This window comes from Fukomys damarensis, unplaced genomic scaffold (assembly GCF_012274545.1).
Source record: "Fukomys damarensis isolate Sample0158 unplaced genomic scaffold, DMR_v1.0_HiC HiC_scaffold_36, whole genome shotgun sequence".
NCBI lineage: Eukaryota > Metazoa > Chordata > Mammalia > Rodentia > Bathyergidae > Fukomys > Fukomys damarensis.
This window is the reverse complement of record NW_022900948.1, coordinates 28,006,745-28,032,762: the sequence shown is the minus strand read 5'-3', so window position 1 is coordinate 28,032,762 and position 26,018 is coordinate 28,006,745. Positions and strand designations below refer to the sequence as shown.

Here is a 26,018-nt window from a genome sequence, read left to right as displayed (position 1 = left end):
TTTTAGATGTGTTCAAAGTTGGGAACTCAGAAAAATACCCTTGATGACCACGTCTGCCTCTGCAGAGTGGGTCCAAAGACTTGCACAGTCAGGAGGTCTGAGAGTGCAGGGGGGCGGGTTATGGGGGTTCAGGGGCGCCCACGTGGCTGCCTTCCCGGCGCTTGAGCGATGGCTGGGTCGGGAGCAGGCGCGGTTCTCCTCCCGCGGTGGATGGGGCCCAGGCCTGTTATTGCTTTTTGACATCAGTTGTGATAATCATGTGGTTCTCCTCTCCCATTCTATTAATGTGGATTATTGTATTGATTGGTTTTTGTAGGTTTTTTCAGTTGTTATGACACTTGTATATTTTTGTATCAGTGTTTATAAAGTATGTTAGCCTCGGATTCCTCCCTCCCTCCCTTTCTTGCTTTATCCTTTCTTTCCCTCCTCTGCCCTCCCCTCCCCGTCTCCCTCCCATCCTTTTCCCTCCCCGTCTCCTGCCCACCTTCTCTCTTTCTTCCCTCCCTACCTCCCTTCCATCTGTCCTCCCTCCTCATGTGCCTTACGTCTCCTTTCCCTTCGCATCTCCCTCCCGTCCTTCTTCCCCTTCTGTCTCCCTGCCACTTTTCCCTTTTCCATTTCCATCCCGTCTCCTTTCCTTCCCCATGTCCCTTCCCTTTCCATCTGCCTCATCTCCTTTCCATCCACCTTTCTGTGTTTCCCTTCCATCTTCTTTCTCTTCCCATTTCCATTCCTTCTCTTTTCCCTTCCATCACCTTTCTGTCTCCCTTTCCATCTGCTTTAGCACCCACCGTATAACAATACAGTGAAAACTGTGAAAAGTGAAAGGCTAATGGATAGAAAATTTAGAACACAAAGGCTGATACTCATTTACTTATTACATTCTTAGTGAATAGTGAAAGGTTGGAAGTTATTTCCCTCCTAGTCTCATCTTTCACCACCCCTTTCTCTGCACTTGTGCTCCAGTAAAACATTGTAGCTCCTTAAATAGTCTTTTTTCATGACACTGTGCCGCCACTGATGATGGATGTTTCCCTGGTAAACATCTGTCTAGTCATGTTTCAGTATTTGCTCAAGTGTGCCATCTCCTGGCTGAAGTGTTTCCAGTTCCTGCCTCTCCTTTTACCGCGTTGAACATACTCTCTTCTGTTTTCAATGCACGGTGGTCACAGACTTCTGTCCTTAGCATCTGTCTGTCGTATGGCTTATTTGTATAGCCCTTTCGTCCTTTCACATGATGATAATTTCCACTGTCTGGTGAAAGTAGACACTTTAACATTTGAATACTTTCAGAATTCTCCTTAAGCATAAAATTTCTGTAAAGCTTTTTAGATTTCAATTTTAAAGCACTGTTTTCTTGGACAATATCTTGATAATTTTGGCTCAGAAAATAGGATTTTTTCAATATTATGTTACACTATAAGCTGCTAGAATTTTGGGGCAAAATATTCATATACTTCCAATAGATTTATACTTTACTTCTAGTTACATATATGTTTTAAAAATGAATCCAGCCAAAATTATGGATTTTCAAAGGCAAAACCCATTACCTGTTATCCATAAACATTCTTTTTCTTGATAGTTTCTTTTCTTTTCTTCGTTTTGCGTGATACTGGGGATCGAACAACTCAGGACCTTGCACTTGTAAGGCAGGCATGGTGCCACTGAGCTAAATCTCTGGGCCTCTTTTTCTTATATTTCTTTTTCTTTCCCTTATTGTTTCTGTGATGCTGGGGATTGAACCTAGGGTCTCAGGTATTTTTATTTCCATTTCTAGTGACAGTGTTACCATTCTTCTGCATAGTTTGCTCTTCCCCCTTTCTTCACTTGTTAGTCTCAGAATCTGAGGGACTATTTGAATGAGGCTGTTCTTTCCACTCTGACCTGAAGTGGATACGTCTTACTTCACCTTGACTTTAAACGTGTAAAAGCACTCAGCACAACTCTTCACATATATCTCCATAAATTTTATTTTGTTGCACAGATGTTATTGTTCCAATTCATTTTTTGCTTTTATTACGTTACTATCTTATCCTGTATAATGTAACATTATCAGATTAATGTTCTGTACAAAGTCTGCTCCAGAAGTTGTAGCACCAAGTAATATTTTGATCTGTATCATTTTAAATGTATTTACATCTTAACTACTTTACAAGATTGAATGCTTTGATAGCAGTGCTAATTTTTTTAATGTCTCAGGATAACTAGCATAGTGGCTGTTACAAAGCCAGATACTCAGTGTTAATCTGAAGCCCACATGTTATTGTAGTAAGAGCAGAGTACTAGTAGTTGTTTTAGGAATAAGGATATAAAGTTTTTGTTTTGTTTCTAAGTATAAGAGCAAATTTTCGTATAAAAAATAAGAATTGGAGAGGTCTAGATATCCTCAGTATCAGTATCGATATTTAGTATTATAACTTGCTGGATGATGCATATGACTAATCTACATGAATTAAAAAAAAATTTACACAAGACTTGGAACACCTTTACCCTGGCCACACCACATGCTTGTACAATGATTTAATTTTGATATTTTCTATTATTAAGAAATCTAATTATAGCTACAGATGATCTTGTTTCTAGCGTCCTTGTGTGTATGGAATGGCAGAGAATTGACCACTGCAATGCAGACTTCATTGCTTCCTCTTGGTAGAGCCACAGGTTTTGTTAATTTGTGAAATCAAACATTGTGTTGATTAGATTGTACCACAGTCTATCGATAGGAACTACTAACTGGTTTTTAAGTTGGTCAGCTAATAATACTTTCTGGAAAGAACTGCATTGATTTTGAAAAACAGGATAGACTGCAGAAGATTTGCTGTTCACTTCTGACTGCTGTTCAAAACCAGTAAATTGTTACTTTCATTAATTGATGTCCTTGACTTTGCTCCTTTTACATAGGTCGTATATGATGGACTTTTTGGTACAAATACAAATTCAAAGCTGAGAACATTATCCCTGCAATTTGTACATCACATTTGTATAACGTAAGTTTTTGAACTATTTTAACTTAAAGTTTTCAACTGCTAGAATGATCAAATGATTCAAGAGCATCTTTTTACCCTTCTTACCTAGAAAGAATTCATAATTGTTTATCTTAAAATTTTTTATATTTTAGATCATTTCACTTATCTTTAATCATCTGAAAATATATGTAATTCTCAACTTGCTTTGTGTATTTGTGTTTTTTTTCAAAAGCTGTCCAGAAATCAAGATTAAGCCTTTAGGTCCAATGCTTTTGAATGGCCTCACTAAGCTAATTAATGAATATAAAGAAGTAAGTGAATTTTAAATTTTAACATTTTATATTTTAAAGTAGTTTCTGGTCTACTTATTTATTCATTATTTCCTAACATTTTCATTTGAAGTGGTATGAATTTCAGAAATTACTACCAGTTTTTTGCTTTTTTAAAGAAATAAGTTTTAAAATTGATACAAATCTTGATGGAATCTTACTACTTCTTAATGTGTTTTAAAGTAAGTGCATTCTGTGCTATTTTTATGCACTATGCAAAACAAAGTGAAAGGGATTAGTTGAAATTAATTTTAGTTTTCCTTCATATGGAACTATTTGCATTTAGTTTGTACTAGGAAAGTGTGTTAATCATTAGGGGATAGAATTTGCTGATTCAAAATTTTATCAAAACATGTATTCAGTAAACTTTTGATTCCTTAAGCAAAGTGGAATGAGAATTCTTGGATTGTAGATTTTTGGAATCCTGTTTCTCCCTACTGTACTTCTCTTATAATCCAATATTTCAGGAGAATTTGCCCCCCCCAAAAAAAAGGTAAGGTTCCTAGAACTGTAGTTAGCACTGATTTCTTAAGTCATAGCTAAAATGAATGAATGTTTGCAATAGTATAGTGAGATTAAGATCTTGACATTTGAAGTTAGAATTGTATTTGAATTTCTGGTTTTGTTCTTTGGTTGAGTTACTTAAATTCCTTGGACCTCTTTTCCTTACCAGAAAAATTAAAATCGTACTACTACCCCACTGTGTTATTGTGATGATTAAATGAATTAATACACATAAGTTGCTCAGCATAGTTGCGTGACATTACCAAATACTATTATGTGTGAAAGCTATTCACTTGTGTAGCAGTGGTAGGCCTCCTTTAGGGTGGTTGGTAGAAATAAATATACTTTGTGGCTTTTGGAGAGAAATTATATGCTTCAAAACAGGTTAGAGAATCTATATTAACTTCAAGAACCTAAATTTCCTTCCTGCAGGTGACATCTGCATGCCTTCCTAATCCATTAAGAGTTGCTGTTCAGATGTGGAAGGATAAATCCTAGGTTAAATGTATAAAATATAACTGGCATAAGTGTTATTGTGTTCTGAGTAATCAGACTAGTGGTTTTCAGAAAACCATTAAATTTCTGCCGTGTCTTCAGGAGGGAACTTTACTCATCTATCAGGCTGTCTCCTTTAATTTGTTATGGTGGCAGAAATGAGGGTGAACTTTATTATAGTGCAGATTTTTAAAAAATCACTCTACAGCTTACTGCAGTTTTGGTGAGAGACAGAGGCTCCTAGAATTTTCTAGTAAGCTGTTTTTCTAGTGTGTTGAAGATGTATACTGATGTTTGTAGGATATGTGGTGTTGAAAATATCCTGAACTTTGCACTAAGAGAAACCCTTTTTATACGATCACTGCATTTTCCTTTTGGAATGAGTTGGGGACACAGGCTTTGTTATGCTTCTCCTTTTAATAGTGTATTCTGTAGATGTGCTACCCAAGCAAGCAAAGTGAGATTGATTCTGGGTTTGACACACTTCTCGTTCAGATGCCATTATCCTGTAGTGAGGCAGTGTGAGATCTAGGTTTAACAAGGAATAAAATAATGTATGTAATTTCAGTGAAAGGTTTTGCTGTTTACTGTGTTTTTTTTGTTGTTGTTCTTTGTTTCTTTTCTTTCTTTTTCTTTCCTTTTTAAAAAAAAAATATTTCAAGGACCCTAAACTACTGTCAATGGCATATTCAGCTGTTGGAAAACTTTCCAGGTGAGTAAACCCTTTCTTAGTGAGAGAGATCCTGTTGGCAAACAGAAATATTATATAGAATATGATAATGGATGGAGAATAAATTTCTTGTGTTTATGAAAGAAAATGTATTTAATGGTTATTTGTTTTTTAAAAATTACTTTGTAGAAGAAAATGTATGACATTTTAATTTACATTTGAAGACATATTACTATGTTAAATACAGTATTGAAAGACTGAGTTGAATTTCATCATAATGGGTTACAGTTTTTGTACCCTAGAGACATTTGATTGACCTTAAATTCTTTTCGCTACTTACTGTTAAATTTTGTAATCTCAGTGTTCAAGTTTGTTTGCCCCCCCCATAGCATTTGCATTACAATTCTGAGTGATACTCTTGTCAGAAGATGGGTTTATTTTCTTTTGCTCATGATTTACTCATTCCAATCATCTTACTTTACTGTGTTTCAAAGCAGAGAGGCCCTCAGTGGCACCATGTACTGCTTTGGACTCAAGCGCAGGTTCTGTGTAGCCTAGATTGTGCTCTTCTCTACTGTGTAATGAACAAAACTTTGGGATTCAGAAGAAAGGGATCTCAGATCCACTTACACATGGCATTGGTTTAGCAAACCTTATCCTTTGTTTGTTGGTGTGGAGTAGAAAAGCCTCATACAGTGATAGCCTTTAAATTGCAGTTTTGTCTGATCTTTCTTCTTCATGTTAAAATCAGAAATATTAACTGAGTGCGTGGAGTATTACTGAAGAACCATCTGAGGGATATACATATATCTGTAAAAAAATAAAGAATTACCTGAATTATATACAGTATGTCCCCACCTTATGAGCAAATTCCATTTTGGGAAAATGTTCCTAAGTTGGATTTGTTTGTAATCCAACAAAGTGAATCTTATACAGTATACCTGTGAATCTTACATATAGTTTACCTGTAACAGTTGGAAACTCGAATGTTCATAAGTTGGGGACTTACTGTAGTTGAAGATTAAATATTTCTCTTTAAAAATACTGGGCTTTTGGGAGAGGTAATTGATGATGTTAACATATTCAGAGATTAAAAACATGAATTCAGGAAAACTGTTTCATTTTCGTCCTTTTCATCTTCTGGAAATTTGTGGTAGTAATTTACTCTTCTGTTCTCTTACAGTCGAATGCCCCATCTCTTCACTAAGGATATAGCTCTTGTACAGCAGCTTTTTGAAGCTCTGTGTAAGGTAGGGAAATAGGTGGTAAGTTTATACTTTCTGCTTGGACGGGCATCTGGAAATCAACAGGGAGGGAAACATTTTTATCATCCTTACAGGAAGAACCTGAGACTCGACTTGCTATTCAAGAAGCATTATCTATGATGGTTGGAGCTTATAGTACTTTGGAAGGAGCACAGCGAACACTGATGGAGGCACTCGTGGCTTCATACTTAATAAAGGTATGTCCAACTCTGTGAATGACACTGGCAGGTAGTATGCACATTTTATGTTAAAAATAGTTGTGTTTCAGTTGACACATAAAAGCTGTATGTATTTCTAGGGAATTGTGATGTTTTAGTACATGTTATGCATTGTATGATATTCAGATCTGTATTCTCATGTTTTATTTGAGAAAATAAAAATTCTTATAGCTATTTTGAAGTATACAGTACAGTATATTATTATCTGTTTTTACTCTGCTATGGACTAGAACACTAGAACTATTTATTCTATTTAACTGTAACTTGGTACCTGTAGGCCAGCTTTTCTTCATGCTTTCCTGTCCCTTACTTTACCACTGTTTGACTTCTATGAGTTCAACTCTTTTAGATTCTACATAAGAATGAGGTCAAGTAGTACTTGTCTATCCATGTCTATTTTCTCATAATGTCTTCTAGTTTAGTCTGTGTTGCCTCATATGACAAGATCATATTTACTTATTTTTGAAGTGCTTGGCATCAAACCTAGGGTATTCGTGCTAAACAAGTATACTACCACTGAGCCTCATTTTTACATTTTTAAGAACAAGATTGGATTACTTTTCTTCTTAACTACTTTGAAAATTAAGAGGAATACTTGCTGACATATAATCTACTTTTGGTTTTTAAGTTTAGTTTTTTTTTTTTTTTTGAGACGGTACCACTGTGTAGTTGACACTGATCTGGAACTCGCTGTGTAGCCCAGGCTGGTCTTGAACTCACAGTGATCCTCCTGCCTCAGCCTCCCGAGTGCTGGGATTATTTTAATTCCTCATGTGGAAATTTGATTTTAAGGGAGAAATGATAGTATGCACAGTGGTTATGTTTACATCCCCCGCCCCCGTACCGGGGATTGAACTCGGGTCCTTGCGCTTGCAAGGCAGGCCACCGAACCACTGAGCTAAATCCCCGGCCCTATATTTACATCCTTCTGTGTGGGAAAACTATTACTGCCATATTTCCTGAGGAGGAAGTACGTTTTCTAAATAATTGGTAATTGAGCACTACAATTCTTTGGAAGAGAATTCTATAAGAAACATCAGAAAAAAGCAGAAGGACAAATTACATGTTGTACATGGTAGCACACACTTGTGAGTCTGAGGCACAAGTTCAAGGCCAGCCTGGGCAATTTAGTTAAACTATGTCCTAAAAAAAGAGTGGGGGAGATTGGATATAGCTTAGTGCAAAGCCTTGGGTCCAGTCTCTAATATCCCCTCAAATGTAAAAATGAGTCTGTAGGAAGTAAACCAGTAATACCTTACATGCTCTTTTTCCTAGTCCTCTTTATTTGGCTTTTATTGAAGTTTGTAGAAGAATGTGGAATAGCGTGGACTCTCTCTCCCTCTTTCTCTCTCTTTATGTTTATGTGTGTGTGTGTGTACATGTGTGTACGTCTGTGTGTGTGTGTGTGTATAATATGTAATACGGAATATAAAATTATATGTCACATATTTGCTTTATATATTTGCCCTTTTAGTAGAAAGGGGAAAATTGGAAAGGGAATGATCACAGAAAAATTTATGAGATTAATGTAAGTTACTTCCTACTGAAATTAGTCTGATAAGATTTAATACATTTATATCGAGGGAGTTCTTAAATATTAAATAGGTATTGGGTTTCTGTTGAAATATGACAGGATTAAGTTATGCCATTATGCTTATTTAGAAAGCTTGCTATGTAGATTCCCATTGTCAAATCTTCCTGGAGTCCAATTTATGTGGCTTTTGGTCAGATCATGGATGAAGATTTTTAGTCTTACCTAGAATAGAATGCTTAAAACTTTCCCTGGGTACCCTCACTGGAAGAGTGATACTTACATAATGCTTATGGATACTGGTTCTATTCATGCAGACTAATGTAACAAGCCAAAGCTGTTTTTTTTTTCTTTTCACAGACTACATTTAAAAACAAACTCCAGGCTAAATTATTTATTTATTTGCTTGATTGGTTGGTTTTTTTTGAGAGAGGATCTTGCTTTGTAGTTCAGGATGGCTTTCAACTCACTATGTATCCCAGGCTGGCCTCAAACTTGTGGCAATCCTCCTGCTTCAACCTCCTGAGTACTGGGATTACAGGCATGTGCCACCATGCCTGGTTCCAATTTAGACTGCTCCTTAATCTCATTGCTCTGTAATGTGGCTGAAGGAATGCTAAACATCAGGAATATCAGAATGAATGGGTCTCTATCCCACATTTGTGGCTGGTGGAATGACCTAGAAAGAAAATAAGTGACAGATATTACACTTGATCTTAGCCAAAAGGCTGAGAAGCGATATGACAGTAAACCTTCAGGATCAGTAAATTCTAAAACTGCTTTTCTGATTGAACGTTATATTCATAAATTATTAATCTCAGTTAATTGACTATATTTATGTAGCTGAGTCTTTGTTCTGTTGTTAATGCTAAGTTTAGAGCTAGTCTAAGAATGTGGGAGGTATTTCTGCTTCAAATCTTTAAGGACTCAATAAAGTAATCTCTGATTTTGTCCCTTACAAAATTCCTGAATTTCACTTGCATGACTGAGAGTTAGGGAGGCAGAGATAGTGGCCAAAAACTCATAACAACCAGGCCCCAAGATTTGGGCTGGAGATGTATGAGAACGTAGAGATTCTTTAGTTATGATCATTGTGGGTATTTCCCGCATTACTTTTAGCTCCTTGTGTATAGCTCAGTGATAGAGTATGTACTTAGAATGTATGAGGCCCTGATTTTGATTCCTAGCACAGGAATGATCAAAGCAAAACTATTGAGCAAAAGATTTTATTGATTTAGACACATACTTATTGAAATACTAACTTAAATTTTGATTTGTTTACCATAACATAGAATAACTTAAGTACAATGAGTTTCTGATAATTAAATTTTCTTTCTCTTTTTGGGTGGGTGGTGGGTGTCTCTGTGTCTTTATGTGTCTAATAGCCTGAAGTTCAAGTTCGACAGGTGGCTGTGAAATTTGCCAGCACAGTGTTTCCCTCTGATCATATACCTTCCAGATATTTGCTCCTCCTAGCTGCAGGAGATCCGTAAGTTTCCAAAAGGTGTTAATTTGAATTCTGTAATTCAATAGATTGAATTGCATGTGTAGATTATATGTACAGTATATTTGTATACTGGTAATGTGATAGATTACGTATGACATATAGATAATATAAAAACATGTTTATGATGTTGTAAAGTAAGTATAGGAAATTATATAATCATATGCAGTATACTTATAGCTCTAAAACATAGGAGAAAAAGGAATCTATGATGTTTTGACGCGTTTCATTTTATATCTAATGTTAAATTTAAAGTGAGATGTATTGGATTTTGTATTGAATTAGTACATTTCTAGAGGGCACTTTTTAAATCACTTAAATGTTTCTGCAATTGGGATCTTTGAAAAGCTGTGTATACATTTAATGAGGCATGTGTGCATGTTAAAAACTTATTGCGTATATTATAACTATATATTGTAACTCTTACTAAGTCTGTAATATATTGTCAAGTCAGTGACATCTTAAAATCCATGAAGCACTCCAGTATATTACATGATATTAAACCATTATTGCATTTAATATTTAGAAAGTTTGCATTTTAAAATGAGATTCTTGTTTTTTAAGATCTCATTTGTGCTGATGGTTTGAGTAAAATTATGCATCCTTTGATCATTTGAATATCCTTTCTGATAAACTTTTGTGGTCCATTTCTTAAAAAATGGATCATTCCTTGATAAATGTTTCATTGTCCTTGTCAGCCAAACTATGATGCCCTTGATGTAACCCCCCTCCCTGTAAATTGTATATATTTTGCTGTGATTTTTTTGTTAAATATTTTAACTAAATATTGATACTGCCAGGTCTTTGATTTCTGATCTTGGCTGCTGCTTCTTACTCATTTCCATTTAGATTATCAGTCTTATCCTTGTGGCCTACTTTTCTCACTTGTCTGCCTTAGGTTTTCCAAATCCCAGGCCAGAGGGTTCCAGGGCCTGGGAGCCAAGCTAGTAGTTCTGTTAGAGCCAGGATATGACTAGAGAGGTAAGCAGAGCTGTTAACCACTCTGCCTTATCTCTAAGTGCTGAAAATGACTTTTTCTTGTAGAGCCAAAACCAAAGCATAACTGACTCAACAGTTTTCTTGTAGTTTAGTTAAAACTTTTCTGGTCAAATGAAAATTCTCTGACAACTGGAGGCTTTATTTATTAGTTCTTTTCAGCACCTTATAAGGTATTAGGGAAATTAGACTTAATTCAGAGGAATTATGGACTTAAAAGGACTTAAATAAAACTATTATTCAGGTCATTCTCTGGGCAGCTTTAAATTGGTTGTGTTTTTACATTTTTTTATATTTTGATGTCACTTATTATCAATTGCTAAGTTGTATAGCATTGATGGTGAATTCCATTTAGGTGTCAGAGTTTTGATGGAGTATACAGAACACTGGACAGTCACTGAATTTTAAAGTTAATCATACTTATTTATCCTCTAATAAAGGTATTATGCCTCTAATAATGGTAAAGCATACACATTTTACTTGTGTAATACATTTTAGTATTCTGTACTTTTTTTTTTTGGTACCGGGGATCGAACTCAGGACCTTGCGCTTGCAAGGCAGGTGTGGTGCTACTGAGCTTATTCCCTGGCTTTCTGTACTGTTTTATCTGTGAGTAAAAAATTAAATGTGCAACCAGATGACTTTCTAAAATTTCATGAAATTTCCAAAAAGAAGTTCCTTCTTATATCTTATACTACATTTCACTCACTCTTTGCTTAGTCAAGAATATATTTAAGATATTTTTTCAGTACTCTAGCTACCAAATAATGTTCCTGTTTTTATTCTTCAAATGATAATTCTCCAGTTGGTGAAATTCATTTTTTATTCTTATTTGTCTTTGAAAGACGAGAAGAAGTTCATGGAGAAGCACAAAGAGTGTTAAGGTGTCTTCCTGGTAAAAACAAAAATGAAGCTGCTTCTAAGCAGATGCCTTCTTTCCCAGAAATGGTGTATTATATCCAAGAAAAGGTATGACATATGTAACTTTAGATAATTACTTTAAAATACGTAATGGATTATAAAAATAAAACTTACATTTTAAAGTAAGAATTTAATCACTAATTGTTGAACAGTAGCAAAGTTCTAGCATTGTTATTGTTTACATTAAGAGAGAGGCACATAGGCTAATATAATTCTTAAATGGAGCTGGTCTGTTTTGCCTAAATCTGAATGACTCAATAATGAAATGTCATGCTTTTGAATGTTTTTGGCTGTTCAGAATTTAAAATTGTTTTCTCTTGGTATGGCATGCTTAAAAATACAACTACTTTCTGCTTTTATTTTACTTTTTATTTATTTTTTGCTGTGCGGGGGATTGAATCCAGGACCTTGTATAGGTGCTGTACCATACACTACAGCTATAGCCCTTCCCTTTTATTTTTAAGGGCACTATTTCATTTATTTACTTACTCATTTATTATTTTGTGGTACTGGAATGAACACAGGGCCTTTGCACTGAGCTACAGCACAAGTTTTTTTTTGTTGTTGTTGTTGTTATTTATTATTATTTATTTTGGGACAGGATCTTGTTAAGTTACCCAGGCTGGACTTGAACTTGAACTTGCCATCCTCCTGCTTTAGCCACTCAGAGTGCTGGGATTATAGGCATGTGCCATCATGCCTAGCTCATTATTTTATTTTTAGGGGCACTATTGAATCATAAATTTAAGGATTCTTCAAGGAGCAGTTCAGGTTTTCCCACCATGATCATTCTATCTGCTTTTTCAAATTTCTGCTTTCTCATAGTGTTTTCTGTTCGTGGATCAGAGTATAGATTGACACTAATGACTCCCCATCCCAGTCATCCCACTTTTTATACAAGTGATTATTTTAATATGTTTGAGGATACCTTACTGTCTTTTACCTCTACTGATGATTATAGCTTTTTGCTAGCTAGGTTCCTTAAGAGAGTTGAAGGTCAGTGTGTAGGAATCATGATTCTGTTTTTCATAGCACAGTCACATTTCTATTTTGAAGATGCCCTTTTCTCATGTTTTTTTGAAATCATTATTAATGAAAATAACTGGTAATCGGTGGCCTGTGGTGGCTGTGTCAGTAGATGTATGTGGTAGGTGTATTAATTTTTAAATGTAAGCCAGTAAAGAACAGGTAGGGAAAAGCCAACATATCCTACTGTCTACAATGTGACAGACACATACATTCAGCAGAATCAATAGAAGAATGTCTGATGAGAACAATAAGATGTGAACTTTGGGCAGTAATGTAGCTAGTAATGTGGTTATTTTGAGCTGAGCAAAGACTCCATTTTTTGGTAATTGTGTTTTATTTTTCTTAGGCTTCCCATCGAATGAAAACTCCAGTCAAATACATGACTGGGACCACTGTCCTTCCATTTAACCCAGCAGCATTTGGAGAGGTAAGACTTTCATATATTTGTATTTGCTTTCTGTAGTAGTTCTAAAAGATAACACTCAAAAAGATGTCTGTGATCTTTTGTTTTGTAGGTAAACCCATGTCTCAGTGTCATTGTGCTTTAACTGGGGTATTTGTTGTAAAATAGGTATTATTTAAAAATAATAGGTATTATTCTAATTAGCAGTCTCAGTGTCCCTCCCTCCTTCCTTCCCTTCCATCTAGAACCTGACTCATGATAGGCAAGTGCAGTTCCACGGAGCCAAATCCCCAGCCCTCAAAGAACCAGATGCTATGCATTTATTACTTGCTGTTGGGCTTTTGCAGCAAGTTGGATTTTAATTTTAAAGCCCACCTACTGTTGAGGTCAGAGAGGATTAATCATATTTATTAAGGGAAATTTTATGCTTCAGATTGTTGGTTTGTACTAATTATGAGAAATAATACTGTTTAGAGTTGAGTAGGGCTGGAGGGTGGTATGGCTCAGTAGGGGAGCATGTGCAAGGCCCTGGGTTTATTCCCTACCCAAAAAGTAAAAAAGTTGAGTTTGTATTCTAATGCTTTGAAATTTACAGTATTTTTTTCTTTTTTTTTTTTTGGTTTTGGTTTTTTGAGACAGGGCCTCACTATGTAGTTGAGACTGACCTGGAACTCACTATGTAGCCCAGGCCGGTCTTGAACTTGCAGCGATCCTCCTGCCTTAGCCTCCCGAGTGCTGGGATTACAGGCGTGCGCCACCATGCCCGGCTTGAAATTCCATTTTAAAAAAACACTATTCAGATTTGCAGAAGCTTGTTATATAATTTTTTTTTTTTTTTTTGCTTCCACGAGGAATGGGAAAGCATGAAATGGGATAAAGGAATTAGAACTGGAAAGTGTCACTTTGAATAATAGCCTCCTTCATTGGCTTTTCTGAGAAGTTTATGTGGTATTCCTTGTGTTTCTGGTTTTAGATAGTCCTGTACTTGCGTATGTGCCTAGCTCACAGTGCAGGAGTGGTGCCCACCTCTCAGAGTTTGGCTGATATGCAAGATCACGCACCTGCCATTGGGCGCTACATACGGACTTTAATGTCAAGAAATCAGGTAACAGCCTCATCATCTTCTAATAAGAGTGGAGAAACCAACCCTGTTCAGATTTACATCGGCCTGCTTCAACAGCTGTTAGCAGGTGTTGGAGGTAAGTTGTGATGCTAAGGAAAAATTTTAAAGTGCTTGAGCACACATTTTTTTTATGGATACATTTTACTTTATTCCATCCCCCCCCATCCCCTCCCCTCCCTATGTACAAAAGCTTTGTTTCCATTTTTTCCTTCTATTTTCACATTTTTCTTGTCCCTTCCTTCCTTCCTTCCTTCCTCCCTCCTCTCTTGTTCCCTTTCCTGTATGATCACTTTCTTCCCATTTCCTAGCATCCATTGTACATCTCAGTCCTCATTTCCACACTGTTTCTCATGCCAGAGAAACAATGAGGTATTTAAACATATGTGTCTCAAGGTCCATCCATTTAGCTATAAATGTCTGATATGCATCCTTCTTTGTACCAGAGTAGTACTCCATTGTATAAAATAACCCCATATCTTCTTTATCCACTTGTCAGTTGATTGGCATTTGGGCTGTTTCCAAGTTTTAGCTATTACAAACTGTGTGGCTATAAACATAGGTATGTATATATTGCCTTGGTATGATGTTTTTAATACTTTTAGGAAGATACCAAGAAGAGGAGTAGCTGGGTCAATTCGAAATAGTTTTAGTTTCTTGAGAAATCTCTACACTGATTTCCACAGTGGTTGCACCAGTCTATACTCCCACCAGCAGTGGAGAGAGGTTCTCTTTTCCCCACAGCCTCTTCAGCATTTATTTTTTGATTTCTCGATAGCAGCCATTCTTTCTAAAGATGGAATCTCAGTGTTGTTTTAAATTGTGTCTCTCGAATGACGAGTGATGTTGAACATTTTTTCATATGTTTATTTGCTATTTCTAATTCTTTATCTGAGAAATGTCTTTTTCTTTCAGGTGCCTTTTTTTGCATTGGATTTTTAAATTTGGGGGGCTGATTTTTTGAGTTCTTTATATATTCTAGATTATAGTCCTTTATCTGAAGAGCTGGTAAAAATTTTTTCCCACTCTGTGGGTTGTCTCTTCATCTTGTCAGTGGTTTCTCTTGCTGTTCAAAAGCTTTTTAATAAGATGAAGTCCCAGTTGTTGATTCTTTGTAGTATTTCTTGTGCAATCTGGGTATTGTTCATGAAGTCTTTGCCTACTCCTGTGTCCTCAAGCAGTCTACCTATTCTCTCTTATAGCAGCTGTAGTGTTTCTGTTTTCATATATAGGTCTTTGATCCATTTTGATTTTAGGTTAGTGTGTGGTGAAAGATACGGATCTAGTTTCAAACTTTGGCATGTGGAAAGCCAGTTTTTCCAGCACCATTTATTAAAGAGGCTAGCTTTCTTCCAGTGAAGGTTTTTGTCAAAGATAAGGTGGTTGAGTATGTCTGGAGTTGTTTCTGCATCCTCTAGTCTGTTCCATTGATCCCCAGGTCTGTTTTTTTCCCAATACCATGCTGTTTTTATTACTGTAGCTTTGTAGTATAATTTAAAGTCAGGGATTGTGATACTCTCTGCTTTACCTTTGTTGCCCAGAATTGCCTTTGCTATTCTAGGTCTCTTTTGGTTCCAAATGAATTTTAAGATATTTTTTTCTAATTCTGTGAGATACTCTGTTGGGATTTTGAATGGGATTGCATTGAATCTGTATAACATTTTTGGAAGTATGGCCATTTTCACTATATTGGTTCTTTTTTTTTTTTGGTACTTGGGTTTGAATTCAGAACCTTGAGCTTGCAAGGCAGGCGGTGGCACCACTGAAGCTAAATCCCCAGTCCTTATTGGTTCTAATCCTATCTAAGAACAAGGGATATCTTTCCATTTTCTGATATCCTCTTCAATCTCCTTTTGCATAGTGGTTTTCAATGTAGAGGTCTTTTTCTTCCTTTGTTAGATTGATTCCTAGGTATTTAATTTTTTGGGTGCTATTGTTTCTCTGATTTCTCTCTCTGTGAGTTAGTTATTTGTGTACAGGAAGGCTAGTGAGTGACTTTTTTTTTGTACCAAGGATTGAACTTAGAACCTGGAGCTTGCAAGGCAGGTACCATGCCACTGAGCTAAATCCCAGGCCCTATCGACTTTGGAGTGTTGACATTGTATCCAGCTAAGCCACTGAATTTGGATATCAAATCTAGAAGTCTTTTTGGTGGAGTTTTTGGGGTCTTCTATGTAGAATATCATGTCTTCACAAATAATAATAATTTACCTTCTTCCTTTCCTATTCTTATTTCTTTTATTTCTTTCACTTGTCTAATGTCTCTGGCTAATGTTTCCGAACTATATTGAACAAGAGTGGTGACAGTGGACATCCTTATCTTGTTCCTGATTTTAGAGTGAAAGCTTTCAGTTTTTGTCAATTTAATGTGATGTTAGCTGTTGGTTTGTGATAGATGGCTTTTATCAGGTTGAGATAAAGACCATCTAAACCAATTTTCTGTAGGGTTTTTGTTGTGAATGGATGTTGGACCTTGTCAAATGTTAAGCACAAATTTTAACCTCAGTTAAAAATTGATAGCAAAGCCAGGCATGGTGGTGCATGCCTGTAATCCCAGCACTCAGGAGGCTGAGGCAGGAGGATCGCTGTTAGTTTGAGACCAGCCTGAGCTACATAGTGAGTTCCAGGTCAGTCTAAACTACATAGTGAGATCCTGTCTGAAAAAAAAAAAAGAATTGATAGCAAAATTTTCACTTTTGTAGATGATCTTTTCAATTGCTACTAATCAGCAGTTTTTGTTTTCTAAGCTTGTTTGATTTATTCATGATACAGTATTTCTCTTTTCAAAAAGAAATACTGACATAGATACACATTTTTTACTTTGGAAATAGAGGTGAAAAATAGGATATTCCTTTTGATAACTCATTTATAAACTTGCTGTATTGAAAGTCATTCTGTATTTAGGTTGTGTTTTTTTTTTTTTTTTTTTTTTTTTAAGAAGAATTGAGGGAATTTGTGCTTAAGAAGTAGTTTTGGGCCAGGGATGTAGCTCAGTGGGTCCGCTGCCTGCCTTGCAAGTGCAAGGACCCAAGTTCAATCCCTGGTACCAAAACAAAACAAAACAAAAGAAGTAGTCTTACACTTGAGTAGAATTTGGTGGTCTTTATGTATTCATTCCTTGAAATTAAAAATGGTTCTGAATTCTTATTTAGGCTTGCCTGTCATGTACTGCCTATTGGAAGCTGTGTCAGTATATCCAGAAAAACTGGCTACCAAGTTTGTAGATAAAACTGAATGGATAAAGGTATGTCTGGATATAGCTTCTGTATTTCTCTGTGAAGCTGTGTATTTCAAATTTTAACCTCATGATTTTTTTCTTCTACCAGTGTTACTATAACCTTTTTTTGCCTTTAGGTTTTTTGAAAATTTCCATCAAATGCTTTAGAACATGTAGGTCACAGTATCTCATTGCCCCATGTGGATGAGAGTGTGAATTTTTGTTTAAAAATTAAAAAAAAAAAAAAAAAAGCCAGTAGGTTTGTATAATTTAAATAAAGAACAATTAAAATCTTTTTGTAACTGTCTCCCACCTACCCAAAATCTGCAACATCCTAAATTTTCCTTTTTCTTCTACCATATATACATAGGACATCACTGACATTTATATAGTGTACTTTTTAGAATTTACTTAAGCACATGCACATGAAATCACTTTTAATTTTTCTCCCTTTTTTTTTTTTTTTTTACATCAACAGGAAGTTTCTGTCACCTAACAGAAAAACTGTGAGCTACTCCTCTATAACTATGGAGAGAGCTCCTCTTTAATGGCTTCAGCATTTTCCATTGTATGATTTATTCTACTTATTGAAGATCATTTGGGTACTTTCAGTCTACTGCAATGAATAATACCATTTTGTACTCGAGGAAGTACATTTTTTAGATGGATTTCCCAGAGGTAGTATTATTGGGTCAGAGGAGAAGTGCTTTTGTACTTTCCATAGATAATGTCACACCCTCTATATGAGTGTTACTGATGTTTGTTCCACCCATAAGTGTTCCTTATCCCTTGGTTACAACAAAAATTATAGCAAATACAAATATAAGATGCTCAATTAAATTTAAACTTCAAGGTAAAATGGCAGTTATTTTTGGAAAATGTAGCATGAGTTATGGTAAAATGTACAGATCAAAAGTGTAAAAACATGAATGTAATTGACCAAGACATGTAGGCTTTGTTCTTTTCTGGAAATTTTGACCTATGAGAATTGCTTCTAGTTTTAAGAATTTTTTTTTTCTTTATGATTATTTCTTGATTTTTTAAAAGGATCCAGTAATTTTTGAGTTTTATTTTTTGGGTTTTCTTACTGTGGTCTGTGGGCTCAATATGGTCAGATGTATTTTTTTAGTGATCTACAAGCTAAGAATGTTTAGCAATGGTTGAGCCAAGTCAAAAGATACAAAATTTCATGACATGTATAAACTGTAGGTCTGTAATGTTTTATTGGAACACAGCTATACCTGTTTGTTTATATGTGGTTCTGTGGCTGCTTTTACACCACAGTGGCAGAATGGAATAATTGCAACAGTGACCACATGACCTGCAAATAATAGTATTAATAATAATAATAATAATTCATTGTTTTATTTTCCCATAGATATCAATAGTTTGAATATTAAAGTGCATCATTTTAACTTTAAATCTTAGATGTTGTGAGCAGGAGGATAATTATGCATATGCTCCTTTTTTTTTCTGCTCAGAGTTTAATGAATAGCAGTAAGGAAGAAATGCGTGAATTGGCAGCATTGTTTTATTCTGTGGTCGTGTCAACAGTTTCGGGGAATGAGTTGAAGTCAATGATAGAACAACTTATAAAGACTACAAAAGACAATCATGTATGTTACCAGTGTTGTTATCATACTTTTTTTTAATGGAAGATAAGGTTTTATAAAAGCTATTTTTAGTTCCCATCTGTAAAGTGAACTGAGAAATTGTTTTTGTGATTGTAAAGATTAAATGAGATAGATTTCAGTCAGTACATTTCATGTATTTGAGAGCTGTGTCTGAAGAGCACTGTTTTAGGTTCTGAGAATACAGTGGTGGGTAAATTCAGGAGAATCCTCGTGCTGCCTGATGCTTGGAATTGTTTGCTCCTTTTTTCTTCCACATCTAGAATGCTGCCTTATTGAAAACCATATTGTGCTCTCTTGGCTCCCTTGTGTTTGGAGGTTTTACCAATTAGAAATTTGACCTCCTCATTGCACTTTGCTGGTAATAGGGAAAAATTACAGTAATACTTCAGTGCATTAACGCTTTGTTTGCAAGCAGTTTAGTGTACAAACAGCATTTGGCTACAGCTTCTGTTTTCAGATTTCTCATTGGGTGACAAATGTGGACCATGGCCATCTTTCCCACCCAAACACATTTATTTTTCCAAAACTTGGAAAACAAGTTCATAAACTGTGCCACCACTATATGTTTGAATATTATGATGTTGTAGTTATACAAGTGGTATAACCTAGAAGGAGGCCTGAGTCTAGAGGAGCACATGAGTAAGATTAGGTTATCTAAATTTAGGAGTGAATCAAGACAGCCTACGTGCTCTGCATTCTCTTGTTTTAGAACTCAAGTTTTCTTGTGTTTCTTTAAGTTTCATTGATATCCAGTGAAACATGGAGTGATCACTTTACTTTTTAGCCTTATGTTTTATCAGATATGATTTTAAAAACATAGTTACTTCAATATATTGCTTTGTGTGTGAGACAGATGTTTGCTATTGTGTTGTTAAATTCAGAACCCTGAGATACAGCATGGATCCTTACTTGCATTGGGATTCACAATTGGAAGATACTTGGCTAAAAAGAAAATGAGAATGGCAGAGCAGCAAGATCTGGAGACAAATTCTGATTTCCTGCCTGAGCAAGAGGAACTTATTCAGAGCGCCACAGAAACAATAGGTCAGTAATGTCTATGCTGATTTGGCTATTACAATTTTTGATATGTTGTTGTAGTACTAAGCTTTAAAGGCACAAGCTTTTCCAAAAAAACTTATTTAATATCAAGTAAATTCTATGCATTTAGTAACAGTGAAAAATTTTTTGTACTTTTCTTCTGCATGTTTCTGTATGACGGGTGATTTTTGTTATGGAAAACAATTTAAACATTCAAAAAAGAACACTATAGCTGGGCATGGTGGTGCATGCCTGTGATCTCAGCACTTGGGAGGCTGAGGCAAGAGGATCTCTGTGAGTTTAAGGCCAGCATAAGCTACATAGTGAGTTCAAGGCCAGCCTGAACTAAATAACGAGACCCTGTCTCAAAAAACCAGAAACACACTGTGCTCTGTTGACATGATATCTTATTACTTGAATAAATGTGAACAAGTAGTCAACCAGAAAATATAGACTTTGATTTTATTTTGTTGTCTTTAAAAATTCTTTACTACACTGATGATTGTTTTGGGTTGCAATGATAAATACTGTGTTATTCTCTATTTTATCTAAATGTGCTTACAGGCTCATTTTTGGACAGTACATCATCCCTCTTGGCAATTGCTGCCTGTACGGCCCTGGGTGAAATCGGCAGAAACGGTCCACTCCCAGTTCCTAGTGAGGGACCTGGCTTTACCAAATTGCATCTGGTAGAGAGCTTACTGAACAGAATTCCTTCTGGTAAAGAAACAAATAAGGCAAGTCTTATTTTTTCTCTCATTCCCTTCTGAATTCTGCCTTTTGTAAATATACAAACCAAATTATAGTGAGATAGGTGACTCTGTCATTGGAGGATTTAGTAATATAAAACAGAATGATAGGAACATCCAGGTGTTTTCTTTTTAGTGAGGAATAATTTATGTACAACTTTAGTGTGTACATCTTTTGACCCATTTATTTAAGTTAGGCCTTTAACCGTTAAGATTTAAATAAATTCATCAGGAAGTCTTTTGTAATGCAAAAGGTAGGTAATAAAATGCTTAGTAGTTTTGTGAATTTTAGAGCAAATATAAATACTAACTTCCTGTAGTCAGTTTGATTTTCTGATTTTGGCATTAGTAAGTGGTGCAAATAATCTGAGGAAAAGGACATTGATTGTTTTTTAGATTGAGAGTAATATTTTCATAGACTTTAAAACATTTCTTGTGGTTTAAGCACTTCACTATTGAACAGTAGATGATTTAATGAGCAGAAGAATCAATTTAGGGCCAGGGATTTAGCTCAGTGGCACTGTGCCTGCCTTGTAGGCACAAGGTCCTGAGTTCAGTCCATTGTACCACCAAAAAAAAAGTTTACTGCAAGCAGAATAAACATGATAATCTTATTTTTGGCCTAGCTACCAAAACTATCACACAGTATAGTTTTTGTTTTTTTTTGCTATTGGGGATTGAACTCAGGAACTTGCACTTGTGAGGCAAGTGGCGGCACCACTGAGCTAAATCACCCAACACAGTGTAGTTTTTAATAGTTTTGTTTTGTTTTTGGTTTTTTGTTTTTTTGCTTTTTTTTTTTTTGGTTTTTTGAGACAGGGTCTCACTATGTAGTTCAGACTGCTCTGGAACTCTCTGTGTAGCCCAGGCTGGTCTCGAATTTGCAGTGATCCTCCTGCTTCAGCCTCCCGAGTGCTGGGATTATAGGCTTGCGCCACCATGCCCGGCTTTAATAGTTACTATTAATTAGTCATTACCAACCATTTATTTAGCACTATAATGTGCTAGGGACTATTTTAAATGTTTTCTGTGCATTGAACTAGAATCCTTCAAAAAATCCACCATTCTTGGTAGTGCATGCCTGTAATTCCAGCACTTGGGAGGCTGAGGCAGGAGGATTACTGTGAGTTCAAGGCTGGCTTGGGCTACACAGTGAGTTTGAGGCCAGCCTAAACCAATAGCAAAACCCTGTCTCAAAAAAAGAAAAAAAGTTTAATAAAGTATGCATTGTTATTATCTCTCTATGAGATAATGAGGAAGAGCCACAGAGAGATGAAGTAACTTACCTAGAATCATGTATGTGTAAAAGCTACTGAAATGGTGAGGAGGTGATTTGGTCCTAGGTCTTCTGGGCCTGGAACCCACATTTGTAATGTGGGTTTAAAGATAATAAACTTAAAAGGTATCTTCTTTCTTTGGTTGCAGCTATGAATCCTTAATGCACTCTCCTTATGTCTTTTAATGTCTTATAATACTGTAAAATTGGGCTGTGTAAAGATTTAGGCATTAGTGTATTAGTTAGACCAATTACCCTGCCTGTCATTTCATCTTCGAAACTGTTCTGTGATAAAGCTGTTATGAACTCTGTTTTAAAGAAAAAATTGTGTTCTTGCAGATGAAAGAACGAGCCATCCAAACTCTGGGCTATTTTCCAGTTGGGGATGGAGATTTTCCTCAGCAGAAACTCCTCTTGCAAGGTCTGATGGATTCTGTGGAGGTATTTATATTGTAATCTGATTGTTAGTTTTTCATTCAAAAGGCACTTTTACATGCAGTGAGATTTTAAATTAGACCTCTATTCACTTATTTACCACATACTTAGTTTCGACTGCTAGCCCTAGGGTTTTCTGTGTCAGGCACACCTCTGACCAAATCACTGATGTACAAGACACCTTTCTTCATAATTTTGAGTGAGGAAAAAGAAATCTGCTCAGCCAGCCAGCAGTGAGGAGTGGACCTATATTAGATTCTCCCCAGATGTCAGTGATGTTGTAACCACTTGGAGAGACACTTAGGATGTCTCCTTTTTCATATTTTCCTTTGTAAAATCCATTCTAGATTGCTTAAATGAATGAAAGCTTATATGGGCTCTTAACTTGCTTCTGACAGAGTTTAGAAATACAGAAATACATGAAAAGCTAGAATATCAAAATAATGCGGAGAGATTAAAGGATAAAAATAAATATAAAAGCAAAAAGAAAGTGACTGTAAAAGCATAAATGAGAGAAGCAGAGTATCATTATAGTCAACCAGAAGAAAGTTTTTTTATGTTCAACTTTTATTATACATAAGATTTTTTTTTTGTTTGTTTGTTTGAGACAGGGTCTCACTATGTAGTTGAGACTGACCTGGAACTCACTATGTAGCCCAGGCTGGTCTCGAACTCACAGCGATCCTCCTGCCTCAGCTTCCCAAGTGCTGGGATTACAGATGTGCGTAGAATAAGAATTTTTTTTGGAATATTTTAGTATGTTATATCTTCATATATAAGGGTAGTAGGGATTAAATTTTGTTTTTAATACCAGCTATATTATTGACAATAGAAACTGACATATAAAGTGGATCCCTGAGGAAGATCCTCTTTATTGGAATACCTTTCCTCAGGTTGAAAGTGCTAATAGGAGCTTTTGGCCCAGGAGCCTGTCAGGCCGAAGCTCTTTAAGTCCAGTTCTTCAGACCAGAAGTCGTGGTGTTACCTTGATACTTTGTCAAGACTAGAGCATTTAGTTGATTGAACGTGGGAATGCTTAACATAGAAACGGTATTTGTGTGCCTAGTGGAGTCACTATGCTCATGCCCCTCAGACTCATGTGCTGTCTGTTTTTATTCTCTTCTGATTTCTCCTATTCTTACGTTTGTTCCATTTCACAAAAAAAGTATCAGAGGGAACTAAGGCAGATCCATTTCCAGGTTGGGTCGATGATTCATACTGGTGAAGCATGTTAGAATTTCTAAGTTAGTTTTTAAATATTTGTGTACTACATAGAATTTTTAATGTCTGAATTTTAAAACAATTTAAACATGTAGTGAAGTAGTGAATAGTGTGAAGAGTAATAGTCACGGCTTCTTAGTTCTCTCCTGAAGGTGAGGAGTAGAGCAACAACCTGGACAAAGATCTTCAGGTCACACTGATCTCAGTCCCCTCACTCTCATGTTTTCAACCAAGCAGAAGAGTAAAAACAAAGTATGCTGAGAAACGAGATTGAGCCGCTTTCCTATAGAAATGAAAGTCTTAGGAAAATGTCCTCTTCTATTCATGATTCTTGCTTCCTTCTTTGCAGGCCAAGCAGATAGAACTTCAGTTCACTATTGGCGAGGCCATCACGAGTGCTGCTGTAGGAACTAGCTCTGTGGCTGCCCGAGATTCCTGGCTAGTGACCGAAGAGGAATATTCCCCTCCTGCTGGTACCAAATAGTCAGCTAATTGACTTGTAGTCATCAAGTAACCTTTCTCTGTTTTCTTGAACACATTTGAAGGAAAAAATAACTTTTTAAAAGCATTTTACTGTATATGGTTTAGTAATTTGGTTCAGTTAAGGAATATACTTGATTAAAGTGAGCATGAAATTAATTAGAACTTTTGTTTTTAGTCCTTTGACAAGCAAGCTAGAGAGTTAACAGATTCCCTTCAACCTTATGCTCTTTTTATGAAAATTAGAATTTTAACTAGTTTTCAGAATTTGAGGCATAGTAGTTTCCAAATTATACCCCCTAATTCTTTGTTACATAATGAACTTCAGTGTTTTTTGCCAGCCCTGAAGGTCCATTGGCTTTTAGTGACTCCGTAGTTGAAGGACCGTGTAGTTCCTGATTCTATGCCAAAGATATTGGTATCTTGTGTGTGTGTGTGTGTGTGTGTGTGTGTGTTTGATTTTTGACAGGGTCTCACTGTGTAGTTGAGACTGACCTGGAACTCACTATGTAGCCTAGGCTGGTCTTGAACTCGCAGCGATCCTCCTGCCTCTGCTTCCTGAGTGCTGGGATTACAGGTGTGCGCCACCACACCCAGCTTGGTACTTTATGGTTTTATTTGAATTTGGAACTGAAAATATGTTTCAGTATTTGAGCCAGAGATTTTCTTTTAATTCTTAAAACAATTGGAAAAAAAAATCACTGTTTTTATATTTTGTTTCCTCAGTTGCTGAGATTAAAAGGTAGTGTTCTCATTATAACAATTTTGTTGTGAATTATTTTCCATCATGAATACATCAACTTAGTTATTTCACTTAGGGTTTCAGTAAGCATTTAATAGCGTAGTGCTATGTTCACCTGTTACTTCATTAGCCACCATAAAGAGCTTCAAAAGAAATAAAAAACAAAACAGAACATACTTTTGCTTGTACTGTAATTAGGAGGACTCTGGATTGATGGAAGCTGAATTAGTCACTTCTGTTTGAATGCATGTGAGGTAAAGCAAGGAGAAACTTGTATAGAAGGAAGAAGGTACTAAAAAGAAGTGGCTTTTGTTAATGAATGAAGTCTGAAGCGGAAATTTTCAAGTTGCGTATGAGAAGTGACATCAGAGGACTGACACAAACTGAGGGCTCACATGGAGTAGAAGACTTGTTATGAAGCATGTTTTTGATTTCATGTAGCAACTTAAATAAAAGGTAGTAGAGAGGTATCGTACCAATCTTCATATTTCCAAACTTCCTCTGTTATCTTAGACTATTTTTTAAAGATTGGATCTGGCTTGGCTTTTTAACTCATGCAATAGGATCTGGTCGTCCATTAAATGTTGAGGTAACTGAGCACTGTGGTATATGCTTATAATCCCAGCACTTGAAAGGCTAAAGCTAGAGGTTCTCTATGGGGTCAAGGCCAGCCTGGGCTATAACAGTGAGTTCAAAGCCACTCTGGATTACTTAGCCAGACCCTGTTCCAAGAAACAAAAACAAAAAAGTTGAGGTTTTCTTGTCTTTATGTGGTTAGGGAAATGGAAACAAAACATTGTGGAGAAGTGGATACTTATGAATCTTTGACCTGAATTTTGATCGTGCATGTTCTGTATGTCATTCTTAGCTGAGTGCTGCTCAGACTTTTAAGTGTTTTTTTTTTAGCCAGTTAGGACCAAGGTCTTGCCCATCTCAGTATCTCTAGCAATGTACCTGGTACATTCTGGGACGCTATTAAGAGTTTGTCTCCTTTAATCAGTTGCACAGATAGCAGAATTGTAGCTGGTTAGAGTTGTGGTTGTGGAAAAGGCAAAGGAAGGATTCCATCTAAATCTGAGAACTAGGTTAATATGTCCTCACCATCATTGGGCAAGGAGTTAGGGGTGTATCATGTACTGCTAATGAGGGGCTGGGAATTTAGCTCAGTGGTTCTGCCACCTGCCTTGCAAGGGCAGGGTCCTGAGTTCGATCCCGGTACCAAAAAAAAAAAAAAAAAAAATTACCATATACTGCTAATGTATTAAGATGAGGTGA

The 26,018-nt window shown here is 36.1% G+C and overlaps 1 protein-coding gene and 1 pseudogene across 1 annotated transcript in view; one reads left to right on the top strand and one right to left on the bottom strand.

Annotated features, from left to right (window-relative positions):
* Ecpas (Ecm29 proteasome adaptor and scaffold) overlaps positions 1-26,018 on the top strand; it is a 110,392-nt gene that overhangs the window by 56,510 nt on the left and 27,864 nt on the right. Inside the window, exons 10-24 of the mRNA XM_010639330.3 lie at positions 2,902-2,987; positions 3,199-3,277; positions 4,957-5,006; positions 6,148-6,214; positions 6,304-6,426; positions 9,364-9,467; positions 11,324-11,447; positions 12,775-12,855; positions 13,805-14,030; positions 17,104-17,195; positions 18,650-18,784; positions 19,684-19,846; positions 20,405-20,577; positions 22,205-22,306; positions 23,871-23,994. Coding sequence (XP_010637632.1) covers positions 2,902-2,987; positions 3,199-3,277; positions 4,957-5,006; positions 6,148-6,214; positions 6,304-6,426; positions 9,364-9,467; positions 11,324-11,447; positions 12,775-12,855; positions 13,805-14,030; positions 17,104-17,195; positions 18,650-18,784; positions 19,684-19,846; positions 20,405-20,577; positions 22,205-22,306; positions 23,871-23,994 — 1,729 coding nt within the window. The remainder of the gene's footprint in view (positions 1-2,901; positions 2,988-3,198; positions 3,278-4,956; positions 5,007-6,147; positions 6,215-6,303; positions 6,427-9,363; positions 9,468-11,323; positions 11,448-12,774; positions 12,856-13,804; positions 14,031-17,103; positions 17,196-18,649; positions 18,785-19,683; positions 19,847-20,404; positions 20,578-22,204; positions 22,307-23,870; positions 23,995-26,018) is intronic.
* On the bottom strand, positions 8,619-8,718 carry LOC117284380 (annotated as a pseudogene).